Source organism: Maniola jurtina, chromosome 11 (assembly GCF_905333055.1).
Source record: "Maniola jurtina chromosome 11, ilManJurt1.1, whole genome shotgun sequence".
Classification (NCBI taxonomy): Eukaryota; Metazoa; Arthropoda; class Insecta; order Lepidoptera; family Nymphalidae; genus Maniola; species Maniola jurtina.
The window spans coordinates 10163626-10176747 of record NC_060039.1 but is presented as its reverse complement, the minus strand read 5'-3'; the positions used below and the strand labels follow the sequence as shown (position 1 = coordinate 10176747).

The following is a 13122-nucleotide window of genomic DNA, read 5'->3' as shown; positions in this document are numbered from 1 at the left end:
AGATACTAGATACTGTAGTATTTGAATAAATTGTTTAATAAAATAATAGAGTTTTTATGTTAAATAATCATGATTTTAAGAAATGGTCTTTCTCTAAGGCTTGTTGACAAATCGCGTTTTCTATACATGCAGTTAACGGCTTTTTAGTTCTTGCTGCTACAGCTAAGGCCTTGTGTAGTGTCTTTGTTTCTAAAGTGCAAAGATCTGTAGCTTCTCCCAAAGCGGCGAGTACCCGAATGAAAGCAGTTGAACAACCAGATCCTGAAATATAAATACGTGATATTACGACCAAGTACTCAATCTTAATAATTTTAGGATGATTGATGGCCTTCAAATATCATAGAATAAAATAAATATTTACCATAAGTGCCATATTCGCCTGACTTGTAGTCGCAAGGGTATATGTAATGGTATTCAGGCCAGTAAGTCTTTGAGAGAATGAATACCAAGTTGGTATCTGGAGGGTACCTGAAATGAAAATTCGATTTGGTTTTCAGGTTTATAATATAGCTAGCGATGCCCGCGACTTCATCCGCGTGGATTTAGGTTTTCCAAAATCCCGGGGGCACTCTTTGATTTTCTGGGATAAAAAGAAGCCAATGTGCTAGTCCAGGATATTATCTATCTCCATTCCAGATTTCAGCCAAATCCGTTCAGTAGTTTTTGCGTGAAAAAGTAACAAACATACACACACACATACGCACATACATACACACAAACTTTCGCTTTTATAATATTAGTGTGATAGTGTGAAGTATAGAGTACGAGGCTACAATATTGGTTGACGATGCAGCCAGGTGGCGCGCTGAAAGATGCTTATTTGTTCTTGGTTTGTATAAAAAAATCTTACTTTTCGCCTTCCTTGAGTCCCCACAGGCACACCCCGCTCTCCAGTAGCCAGGATGCATGAAGAACAATAGCGTAACGAACGAAACCAATTATGAAAACGGCGCTCAATATGGAGTCGTTCCAATACTCGAGGGGTGCGTTGATAGGCAGCAGAATAAATAGAACGGCATACATAACCCAGTAAAACCTGAAAAGTAAATACCTAGCTGAATAAAACAAAATCCATAGAACTTTAATTTTTTAGCCGACTACGGCAAAGCCAAAAGGACACTTCCTATGACTTTGGCATGTAGGTATGTTTGTTAATATTTATGTATGTCTCGCCGTAGCGCCTGAACTGCTGCGCCGATTTTATTGAATGAGGTATCAAACAATTCGTTAGTATTATGGTCCAGGTACCTAAGATAGACTACATTTTATATGGACAAAATCAATATGCCGAATGTTACATCCAAAAAAGTGCGGGTCTCTGTTTTTTTTTTGCTATCGTTTCGAGTGGGATATAGGTCCCGTTGATCTAGAATCATGGGCATTAAGACATACCAACTCGCACTTGGCCGGTTTTTTATGATTAATGAAGTTCCTTTTACTGATTTATTTTCTTTGGGAATTTTATTTAGTAAAAGTTTAAAAGTTATCAGCCTTTATAGTAGGCATGATTAATGGAATATACTTGCGTTCCAAAATTAACGCACTTAAAAGACTAAAGAGTAAAGATAATATTATTCGCTCTTTTTTTTTTAAATTCTATTTTCACCCGACTATAATGCAGCCATTGATTTTGGTAGCGCCACGTCTATTGATGATATTTTTAATGTCTTACCTTTTTTGAAACATAACAACTGAATCTTTTTCAATATCAGACATATCAATGGTATTCTTCAAAGATTCTTGATATTCGCTGAGTTTCTGTAGCCTAGTGTGGAAATGAGCAAAGACGAAGCCTTTTCTTGAATCGTAAGGGTCCGCGTCAGTCTTGTAGTACGCATGGTGAAACCTGTGGTTTTGTACCCAGTCATATATTGATCCCTGGAACAAAATAGAATTTCCATATTATGGAATGGACACGGCACGGAAAGGTATAAATTAATTCATCTGTATGGAAAAGCTGACTGACTGACTCACTGACTGACTGACTGATCTATCAACGTACAGTTCCAACTACTGTACTGATTAAGCTGTTTGGCATGTACATTGAGAGCTATTGTGACGTAGACATCCGCTAAGAAAGGATTTTTAAAAATTCTATTTGTGTTGTCCACGCGTATGCGACGAAGTCGTCGCGTGCATTAGCTTAGTAATTATACAAGACCAATAGTAGGTAGGTCCAAGATCCCAAATAAGGTAGAAATTAACCCAACTGTTTATATGGAAATTACTTACATACATACCTAGTTACCTACATACATTTCATGTAGGTACATGAAACGGTGAATTTGCCAAATGGTGAATCATCTTAGTTTGATTAAAGATTCAGTTCAAACGGATTTAGGAAATAGATCGGCTTCTGGTTTTAATCCATATCAGAGAGGTAAACCGAGTAACTTTGAATTAATTTGAATTACTTACGTGCCCCGCTAAGGTTTGAAACAGCATAAGAATTATCCTTAGTTTTGTACTAGCTTTGTAGGTTTTGTGAGCCCATAGTCTGTGTGAGCCTATAGTTACTCCTAATATAGCGATGGAAGACAGGAAAACCACTGGAAAGATAAGTAAGATAATTAAAAAAATTACATTAAGCATTGGGTCAACCCACCTGTTTGTATATTATCAAGATGAAGTTAAAAAATTGTGTCACCAATCACCACCGACTGGTGAATTATATTTTTCTGCGTTTGATAAACCTGGCGGATGCCAGGTTGGTAATAGGATTATTACCAACCACATCTCACCTTGAATACTATATTATGACTACCAACTAGGTATATTGAACTCTTGATAAATCCAACGCGTACAAAATTACGGAGTTTGATACGACTGTGTTCTTCATGCAAAATGCATGAGGCCAGGGGAGGGATGAGTAAGAGAGGCACCGGCGCAATTCGTAAGAGTTCCCAGAGCCTCTTAATATGTGCTGAGGATGCCCCCCCCTCCCCCCTCCCCCCTTCAATACAATAAAAAAGGGCTGAGTTCTTGGGACCGCCTTCCTGCTTCATTATGATATCCTGGACATACGAGTATCTAGATACATTGTCAGAAGGTTCATAGTTACGCGCAAACCGTGTACTAACCTCTTCCAAAATAATATTGTGCACGCCGTGAGACGTTATTGTTATTGTTTGGCCCAACAAAATTAATTACTGAAGATTAATAAACAGCAGGCAGGCAATTATAAATATGAAGGTCTAGAAATTTTAATAGATGTAGCGCTACTATGTACGTAAAAATAATATGGCATTCGCTTGTTACACCTACCTACTGTGTAAACGCTCGTCAAAAGGCCTTCCGACCTTGTACCTGCGCAGTGGGTAATTTATCGATGTAAGGCATTACGGCAATGACCAGAAGAATTGAAGGGAATTCTGAGACTGAGAGAAAAGCGCCGACTAGAGCATACGTAATGACCAGTAGAGAAAGGATTCCTATGAGATTGAGGGAATAGAGAGTACTCTAAGTAGTTATTAATAACTACATTTCAAACCTCGATAATTCTCTGTGACTGTTTATACGCTGTATGAAAGTTATGTAGTTTAGAATTCTGATGCTTAGTTTTTAATTAATATATTACATTCACAGATATAAATACTTACACAACAAAATAGTCAACAGCTTCGCTTCAAAGAGTATTAGCCATATGCCATACAATGAAAGTAGGTGAATGTGTATGAAGAACAGCACTGCCGGCCAGTTGGCTTCACGTGACTTCTTCAGCTTCGGCTGCTGCACCGTAGAAGGCTCTACGGTCATTGTGGTGGACATACCTGCAACTGCATCAATACTATTCTTAATAGGGGGATTGAGCCTCCGACCTCTGGAAAAAAAGGCCAATGTCTTAACCACTAAGTTATCACTATCGTTCTTAAACACAGAAGTTTAGTATTGCAAAAAAAAATGCGTTTTATTTTTTTTATTCCAAATCTTGCGACGAATTTTTAAATTACTTTGACTAAACTGGATTGGGTGGTGTAATTGAGTATGACGCTGAATTCTTTTCATGGACTTCGTCTGTGATGGCGTTTGCTGGCGCGCGTGCTGTGCTTGTTTGGCGTGTTTTTTTTTGTTAAGAGTGGCTGGTTTTTGTGTTAGTTGGTGTTTTTTGGTGGTGGAACTGACTGGAAAGCGCTCTAAAGGGGCGCCGCGCGTATGTCTGCGGGTGCCGGCACAGACGGAGTCCATACTTGTATAAATTCAATAACTTGAAAATATAACAAACTTGACATTGGCTAATCAGAGTAAAGCCAGATTAAAAAAAATAAAAAATAAATAAAATTCTTTTCATTTTGAGAGAACACCCGGGCTCAGCAGGCCAGCGATGGGTTGAGATGATGATGATAATCATTTGTGAGTGAAATTGAACTAAAATCAATAATTCTAAGAGGCGTTAGTAGGTTGATAATCTATTTTATTAACGGTAGAGTAAAACACCTACTAAGCCTGGTACTGATTTTATTTGCATCATAATACAACAATGTGAAAAACTTTACCTACAGGTCACGTTACATTGAACTCAGCATTATTATTCGTTGTCGTTAATGAAACACTGTATTCAAAATATGCAAATGCAACCTTCATGACGTGCCTGTATGGCGGCTCTACCCGTCCGGAGACACAGGCAGTTGAGCCATTCAAAAAATCTGCCATATTAGAGTCCCCCGCTGGTGAGCCCGTAAATAGGCCTACTGATTGAAAAAATAAATTAAGTACGACGACCTAGTTAATAGAAAAGTATAAAACACACCAATTTACGCAAACTGTTGCTATTGACAGATTTAAATCTAGTGCTATCCTTATCCGCAGCGAACATTTCGAAAGGGATAATAATAAATTTAGACCTGTTATTTTAATTTAGTTTTACTACAGAATTAGCCACATGTAGCTAATTTTGCTGCGCACGAACACTAAATTAAATTGACAGGTCTATACTCTATATCTAGTCACAAACACACACTACAGCAAAGACATATCATCAAATCTATCATTTTGGTTTAGTTAAGAGATTGTGGAAACAGAATTTAGCCACATTGCAATGTGTTTGGATATTTGAATTGATCACTTGATCAATTTTCCCAGCAGAATCGGCTGACGTGGTAATGGTTCCGGTCGGGAATGAGGGCGTTGATCTATGCAGGAAATTCCGAAAAGTACCTACGAAGAACGGCAGGGATCGGAGCTGCATCCCTCTAACTAAAGCTACATATCCATGGCTGGCCAGGCTGGATGCAGGTTCAATCCCTGTCGGTTTTGCAATTTTTAGGGTTCCGTACTTAAAGGGCAAAAAAAAACCGGACAAGTGCAAGTCAGACTCGCGCACTGAGGGTTCCGTACTCCGGTATTTCTTCCATTTTGCACGAAATATCAAAAACTTTTATATATAAAAATAAATAAAAATCTGTTTTAGAATGTACAGGTAAAGCCCTTTCATATGATACCCCACTTGGTATAGTTATCTTACTTTGAAAATTGAAACACATTTTAATTTTTTTTAATGATGTAACCACTAATCTACTTATGCTATAAGACCTACCTACCTGCCTTTCATGATTCTAGGTCAACGGGAAGTACCCTATAGGTTTTCTTAACAGACACGACGGACGGACAGACGGACGGACGGACGGACGGACAGACAGACAGACAGACAACAAAGTGATCCTATAAGAGTTCCGTTTTTCCTTTTGAGGTACGGAACCCCTAAAAACGGAGCTCTACTGGCTGTCTGTGCGTCTGTCCGCGTGTCACTCATTGTAATTATGTAGTGTGTTGTGTTAAAGAGCGAGACCCAACTCGGTTTTTTTGATATTATGTACCTACTTATGTACTTGTTGTTATGTACTTACTTATTAAAAATTTATGATGTCTGTGTAGACCGAATTCGTAGGAATTCAACAATAGACTTAACGCGTGATAGGTAAATACACTGCTATGCGAACAACACTTTTATTTTCATGATTGTATTTTTAAAGCAGTTCAAAAATGATCACCGGTAGATAGGTATATCAGAAATATGTTAAACTAATGAAAAATAGATTTTCCTTTTGAATCGATATTACTTAGGTATACCTATATGTGTATAGGTACGTATATATCGAGCCGTGTGATCGTCGGCAAACGATGTAACTGACTACAATAGGTAACATCAAAAGTAGCAATTACTTGCACGTGAAATCATAATACGGATCTGTGATGCAACGTATTGTCAGTTACCTATTAGGTACCTATGCGTTTGATGGTTATTCTCAAAAGAGCATGTTATATTATGGCAAATATAATGCGTAAGGTACCATACAAATAGTTCTATGACTACTTCGGAACTTATTTTCACGGATTCGGATTGGATGAGTGCGTAACCGCCCTTACTATTCCAGACAATCTTGTAGATTCAATAGCACACAATAAGCACTCAAATGCATGCCATTATTTTAAAAACAGCCTTTAAACAAAATACAGTCTCAAAATAACGTACTTGTAGGGGAGAAAAACAGGATATCAAAAAGTGCCTAAGTATTGCGTGTATAATCGGCAACATAATAATAATATTATATTATAAGGCACAATAAAAGTAAGAAAATGCGAACTTTGCCATTCATCAAGACACGTATTTTGATTACAATAATTTCTGGATAAACATCACTTTTACTGTGAAGAAAATATCCTGTATTAATAAAATTTTAATAAATAGGTCTTAAGTTCATTCATTAATATCTTGAATAGCAACATGAAATGGGCTTACCCTTATTACAAGGTAGTAGCAGTAACGATCGAAACTGTCCACGTCCACTAGTCGTACTGATACTACGGCAGTATCACAATGACTGGCATCAAATTAACCACGTCAGCCTGATGCATATTTTATTGACACGACAACAGCTCGGATTGTGGTCATATTGCGTTGATTTTCCATATTTTACTTTACTGTCGAATAATGAATTATATTTCGTTGAATTTTGTTTTATATGTAAGAATACCTATTGGTTTATGTCTATAGGTAGAAGGTAAGAAAATTGCGAAATACCTACGCTATACGTAGGTACTTATCTCGTGAAAAATAGTTAAATACAAGTACATAAAAAAACCGACCAAGTGCGAGTCAGACTCGCACACAACGGGTTCCGTACCATGTACAAAAAATAGCACTTTTAATTTTTGATGTAACCATAAACACACGGTTTTTGGATATTTCCCATTGTGCTATAAGACAGATACTACTTGCCATATTTCATGAGTCTTTAGTCAACGGAAAGTAGGTACCATATAGGATTCGATTCCCATGGGCCACGGATATACTCGACAGACAGACAACGAAGTGATCCTATGTACCTAAGGGTTTCTGTTTTGTCTAGATGTAACTGTTAATATCTTAAGAACGTAGTGTTACAATAAAAGGTAGCCGCTATGTCAGTTCATAATTACGGATCCTCCTGTCGCACGGTTTATAAAGACATATACTCCGGCAGTGTTCTGGATTGAGGAGTTGGAATCCGAAGTTGGCAAGTTGAATGGCATGGAAAAATCTTAACACAATTTGTACCTACTAACTCACAAAATTACTTCATTAAACTCCTTACGTACCGCTGCTTAAAGTTTACGTTAGAGATTCATTCACTCATCATCAATCATGAGCATATTTTTGTCGTTCAGATCTTTTTACTCGTAGCGCCTGAGTTTCTCGAAATAAACAGTCAACAAAAAGTGTGTAAGTGAATAAATACAAGTGTAAATTAGAAATTTATAACACCCCCGACAAGTGAAGGTTACAGTAACTAGAAAAGAGCTGATAACTTTCAAACGGCTGAACCGATTTTCTTGGATTAAAGCTAAGAACACTCTCGATCAAGCCACCTTTCAAACAAAAAAACTAAATTAAAATCGGTTCGCTCGTTTAGGAGCTACGATGCCACAGACAGATACACAGATACACAGACACACAGATACACACGTCAAACTTATAACCCCCCTCTTTTTGGGTCGGGGCTTAAAAACACAGGTAAACCGATGAGAATCTTGATGACGATCACAATGCCCATAATTATGATTACATTAACCAAGATAATATTATTATGGTTATCATCATGATTCTCAGTTTATATGTGCTTATTTTCATGAAGATGATGATCATGATTATGACAGATATGGGGGTTTGTTAAGCTACGGAGGTCGCCTGCTCGCTTCGCTCACCACCACCCCCCTTCGCTTCACTCGGCCTCGTAGCTCGCTTCATTCAGGACCTCCTTCGCGAGCTTCTAGCTTCGCGATTTATAAAAACACTCTCGGGGTAGGACAGACAAGACTGCGTGGAGTCGGAGTGCTCAGATTTCATTCTGCGCCACATTTGACCCTTATGCATTACTAGAGGACAGGCAGACAAACATAATTGCACGTGTACCTATACGAATAGCACTTGGAGACATTTTTCATCCCGATTTAAAACATTTCCGATAGCAGAAATGTATAAAAGTATTAAATAAATATTATTTATGCATTGCCTGAAGGTTTTTAGTATTCTATAAAATGCCGTGGAACATTCTATTCAATGCCGGATTATGCAGTAATATAATAATATAAACATACTTATTTACTTACCTACTTATTTATCGACTTATTTTCAGAAAAATGTTCCTGATGAAAAAACTGACCGTTTGGTTTGAACGTTTTATACGTCCAATTGATGGATTGCCGAGATTGCTAAGGGCTTTATACTTTTGTAATTTTGTTTGGAAATTTCTTAGAAAATGTTAAAAGTGACACCTTTTTTAACCCCCGACCCAAAAAGAGGGGTGTTATAAGTTTGACGTGTGTATCTGTGTATCTGTGTATCTGTGTATCTGTGTGTCTGTGTATCTGTGTATCTGTGTATCTGTCTGTGGCATCGTAGCGCCTAAACGAATGAACCGATTTTAATTTACTTTTTTTTATTTGAAAGGTGGCTTGATCGAGAGTGTTCTTAGCTATAATCCAAAAAAATTGGTGCAGCCGTTTAAGAGTTATCAGCTCTTTTCTAGTTTTCTTGTAGAAAAGAAGGTTACATAACCGTTAGGTTCATAATATTATGTCAATTGACAAAATATGTCAAGCTGTCAAGATGGACGTTGCCTTGATACATAATTATTTATTTGAAAATGATGTTTTGGAAAACTCAGATACTTTGTCGGGGGTGTTATAAATTTTTAATTTACACTTGTTAACAGAGCTCTCTCCGTCACTTACTCCATACAATCGTAGTTCCCATTTCATTTGAATATTAAGCAACCAAAGTCCATGAAATTTTGCAGACATAGTCTAGAAACTAATATCTGTGTCTGTGGTGTTTTAGATTTTTCTAAAAATATGTAGTTTTAAAATTACAGGGGTTCAAAGATTTGTATTTTTCTTTAAAAAAAGGCCCAACTTTGTGCTCGTTTTTCTAGACAACGAAGCAATTTAATGAAATTTGGAAAAACCACAGACCTAGAAAATTTAATGAATATCATGCAGTAAAAAAATTATCGTTATATATTTTATATTGTTATAATTATGTTGGAACTACGAAAACCAGAAATTACACCCAGAAATCTTGAAAATTTCGTGCTGTCTCGATTTCTGCAAGAGGGGTGGTGAGGTGCGGGGGACGACCAACCCCCGACGGTGACGGGGGGCGGAAACTGACAGTCTAAACTGGTCTAAACACACGGGCCACATTTAAACTACACCCGACTCTAAACTTGTCGATAGGTCTAACTAAATACACTGGTACATTTCAACTTGCGTTAGACGTATGCGTTACCTACTCAGACGTTGCCTGTAGATAAAAATATGTCTCATGTTTGCTGGCAATAGCGCATGCATCAAACCCTGCAAGTTGCACCTATTCCTCACCCAATACGCAATTCCTCACGCAATACGCACAGCTTTAATATTATAATTTTTGACAATGTATACTATATGTAATGCCATATCACAGGTCACTCTCTGATTTATTGCTAACAATTTACTTCCAAATCAATTCCAAATGCAAAGAAATCTAAGTGTGTTCAATTCACACTGCCCAATACCAGGACCTTAAATGACATAAATTCATTGATTAATAATCATATGTTGAAAATAAAGGAGAACCCCGTGTTTCTCGGTATAACGTTAGATGCAAAGCTTCTATGGAACACCCACATATCAACACTTGATGGTAAACTCAACTCTGCTGCTTACACTGTTAGAAAAATTCGACAGGTACTGACGTGGAAACTGCAAAAATTGTATATTTTGCCTATATTCACTCTATTATGTCTTACGGACTCTTGCTATGAGATAAAGCGATAGATATTGAGAAAAAAATGTATTACAGAAAAGGACAGGACGTGCAATTTATAATTTAAAACCGCGCGCTGCCATACAATAAAAATATAAGGAAATAAGTACCTTATTTATTATCTTATAGTAGCTTTTAAATATATTTACAACTAGCTAATGCCCACAGCTTTGCTCGCGTGGATTTAGGTTTTTGAAAATCCCGATCCTTTCATTTCCCAGAACAAAAGTTGCCTCTCCGTAATAGCCCGTCCCCGGGATGCAACTTGTTTCTGTATCACGTAAGAACATTTAAACGGATGATCCTTTTCAAATCCCGAGGGATCACCAGGATTTAGGAATGCAATTTCTTACAGCATCAGGGTTGAGGTCAACGACAAAGTATTTACTTGGTATAGATACCTTCAATATCAATTAATAATCGACACTTTTTAAGTCCCATTAGCTTTAGTAGTCAGGTCCCCTGCAACATCAGGATTGAGGAGTTGGAATCCAAATTTTTTATTGAAATTAGGTCTGCATGAATTTAGGTTTTTAAAAATTCCGTGGGAGATTTTCCGGGATAAAAGCTTATGTTCGTTTCTGGGGTGCAAGTTACCTCTGAATAGTAAGTATCAAAATTTTGGTAAAGAAGTATCTTGCTATGGCTAAACTCGTTTCCCTTTCACTTATTTTTTTCTGTATTGAACCAAAAACACTTACGCTCACTGCGCTGCTCTTTTTCATTGTTGTATTTTATTCCACTATCAAATTGAAAGGCGAAATTCAACTAACCAGGTAATTAGCCCATAAAGTTGAGCGAACGTATTTTTCCTCATGACAGGATTCAGTTCCGGCCCTGATAAAACCTCTCCCGAAATCAATTCCTGGCTACGGCCATAGTATTGATACTTTGAAGGTGGAATTACAAGTTAAATGTAATTTTAAGTTAACATGCAAAGATTGTATGCATGAAATGTATAACATTTTATTTTACAAAATGAAGAGTTTTTAAAAACTACTGAAATAAATAAATAATCTTTTATTTAAAACCACATTGTAAACACAGTTCACCGATCAAGACCCGGCAACATACAGAGAAAAAATACAAAACATACAAATAAACTGAAATACCTAAATAAGCTTTCAGAGAGAACCACCGCCTATTTCTTCAAATACAATAATAAACAATACAATAATACAACAATATATAAGAAACAATGTCTCCCGTAAACAAATCTAAACCCCGTATTTTTGATGGTGGTAGCCTGTAAATCTAAAAGAGGCAGGTGGCAACCCTACACCTACCCTACACCTAGACAGAATGAAAAATTTGTTTTCATTACTCGGCAGGCCTACTGCCAAAGTTTGACAGAAAGTGTGGCGGTAGTTGTGACCTCTGATTGGCCGACTCTCTTTCACTATTTGCTAAAATTGATGATTGCAACAACAATTTTTGCTTTTTTGTAATCTAAAACAGAACACGGACGTCAAACAGGTTGACTAATTGCAATCATTTCTGACCGGCTAACATTGTTCCGCTAGTGGCTCAAACTCACTGTCGCGGCAAGAACATGGTAAATTCAGCCAATCACAGCAATTTGAATTGGTTATCACAAATGTACCGATCTAGGAACCGAGAATGCACGAACCAGGGCAAATAGAGATAAGAACAATAATATCATACGTAGGAAATCGACGGGGGCTCGTTGACAAGTATCCTCTTAAACAATGAAAAAAGATTCTAACTCATTTTCCCATTGTCAAACTCAGCCTTAAGAAATTATGTCTTTGATAGGCACTCTTACTTACTTCCTATTGTCATTAGCAAGTGTTTTTAACCCCCGACTCAAAAAGAGGGGTGTTATAAGTTTGACGTGTATCTCTGTGTATCTGTCTGTAGCATCGTAGCTCCTAAACTAATGAACCGTGTTCTTAGCTATGATGGGAGAAAATCGGTTCAGCCGTTTGAAAGTTATCAGCTCTTTTCTAGTTTTCTTAATAGAGGTTTTTGTGTCGGGGGTTTTTTATTTTTTGAGTTATAATTATACGCCATTTTACACTAACACTAAAACATTAAAACTAGCAAAACCAGTGAAATCGTAAAATCAGGTTTGGTCTGGCATGGAGTTCTACAGCCACCTTTGACACAGCCTTCGATGGGATAACTATCACAAAGATGGCAGTGGTAGACCCAAGTACCAAGTGTACCAACTCTCGTATGCAAGTGTATGCTTACTCTCGTTGCCGCACCCGAACAATTATTATTGGCGATCAATCACTTACCCAGGCGTAATTGCTCAGCATACAGCACCGACGACGCAATGTCGTCTACGTATCTTTCTATACCTACGAGAGATAAAGTTTGTGAGTTTGTTTGTTGGAAGTAATCTCTGGAACTACTGAACCGATTTTGAAAATTCTTTCATCTGTAGAAAGCTACATTATTCTTGAGTGGCATAGGCTATTTTATTTTGAAAAAAAAAAAATAGAGATCCCTACGAAAAATGTAATAAGCTACCCACGTGAAGCCGGGGCGGGTCGCTAGTGGGATATACTTTGGAGAGTGTGCTCACGACATTCATAACGTTGCTCCACCTTCACCGTTCTACCCAAATTACCGAATTATTTGTCTATTCAGTGGTTCTATCACCAGGACACCGAGAAATCGTAAAAGATAGCATCCTTATGTGGTCGACAGAACAGTCTGATTCGAACCGCTAAGGTTTGGAATGTCTTTCCGGCGTCCATCTTTCCCACCTCGTACTCGTACCTACCTATATTCTCCTTGTACCTTTCAAAGCAAGATTGAATAAGCATCTTCAAGGCAATCGTGCTCCAACCTAGTCCTCATCATTG

At 37.5% G+C, this 13122-nt stretch overlaps 1 protein-coding gene across 3 annotated transcripts; it reads right to left on the bottom strand.

Moving 5' to 3' along the window:
- Positions 1-18: 18 nt before the first annotated feature.
- LOC123869565 (acyl-CoA Delta-9 desaturase) lies at positions 19-6890 on the bottom strand. 3 transcript variants are annotated; one of them, XM_045912547.1, is made up of 7 exons: positions 6737-6890; positions 3600-3776; positions 2419-2549; positions 1673-1878; positions 851-1036; positions 362-468; positions 19-261 (listed from the first exon to the last, which is right to left on the bottom strand). In XM_045912547.1, the coding sequence occupies exons 2-7, from the start codon at positions 3766-3768 to the stop codon at positions 68-70; spliced, it is 993 nt and encodes a 330-aa protein (XP_045768503.1). In that variant the 5' UTR covers positions 3769-3776; positions 6737-6890; the 3' UTR covers positions 19-67. The 3 variants fall into 3 exon arrangements, with proteins under 3 accessions (XP_045768503.1, XP_045768504.1, XP_045768505.1); XM_045912548.1 differs by having other exon boundaries at positions 3600-3820; positions 6737-6829; XM_045912549.1 differs by lacking the exon at positions 6737-6890 and adding an exon at positions 5844-6114.
- Positions 6891-13122: the final 6232 nt, after the last annotated feature.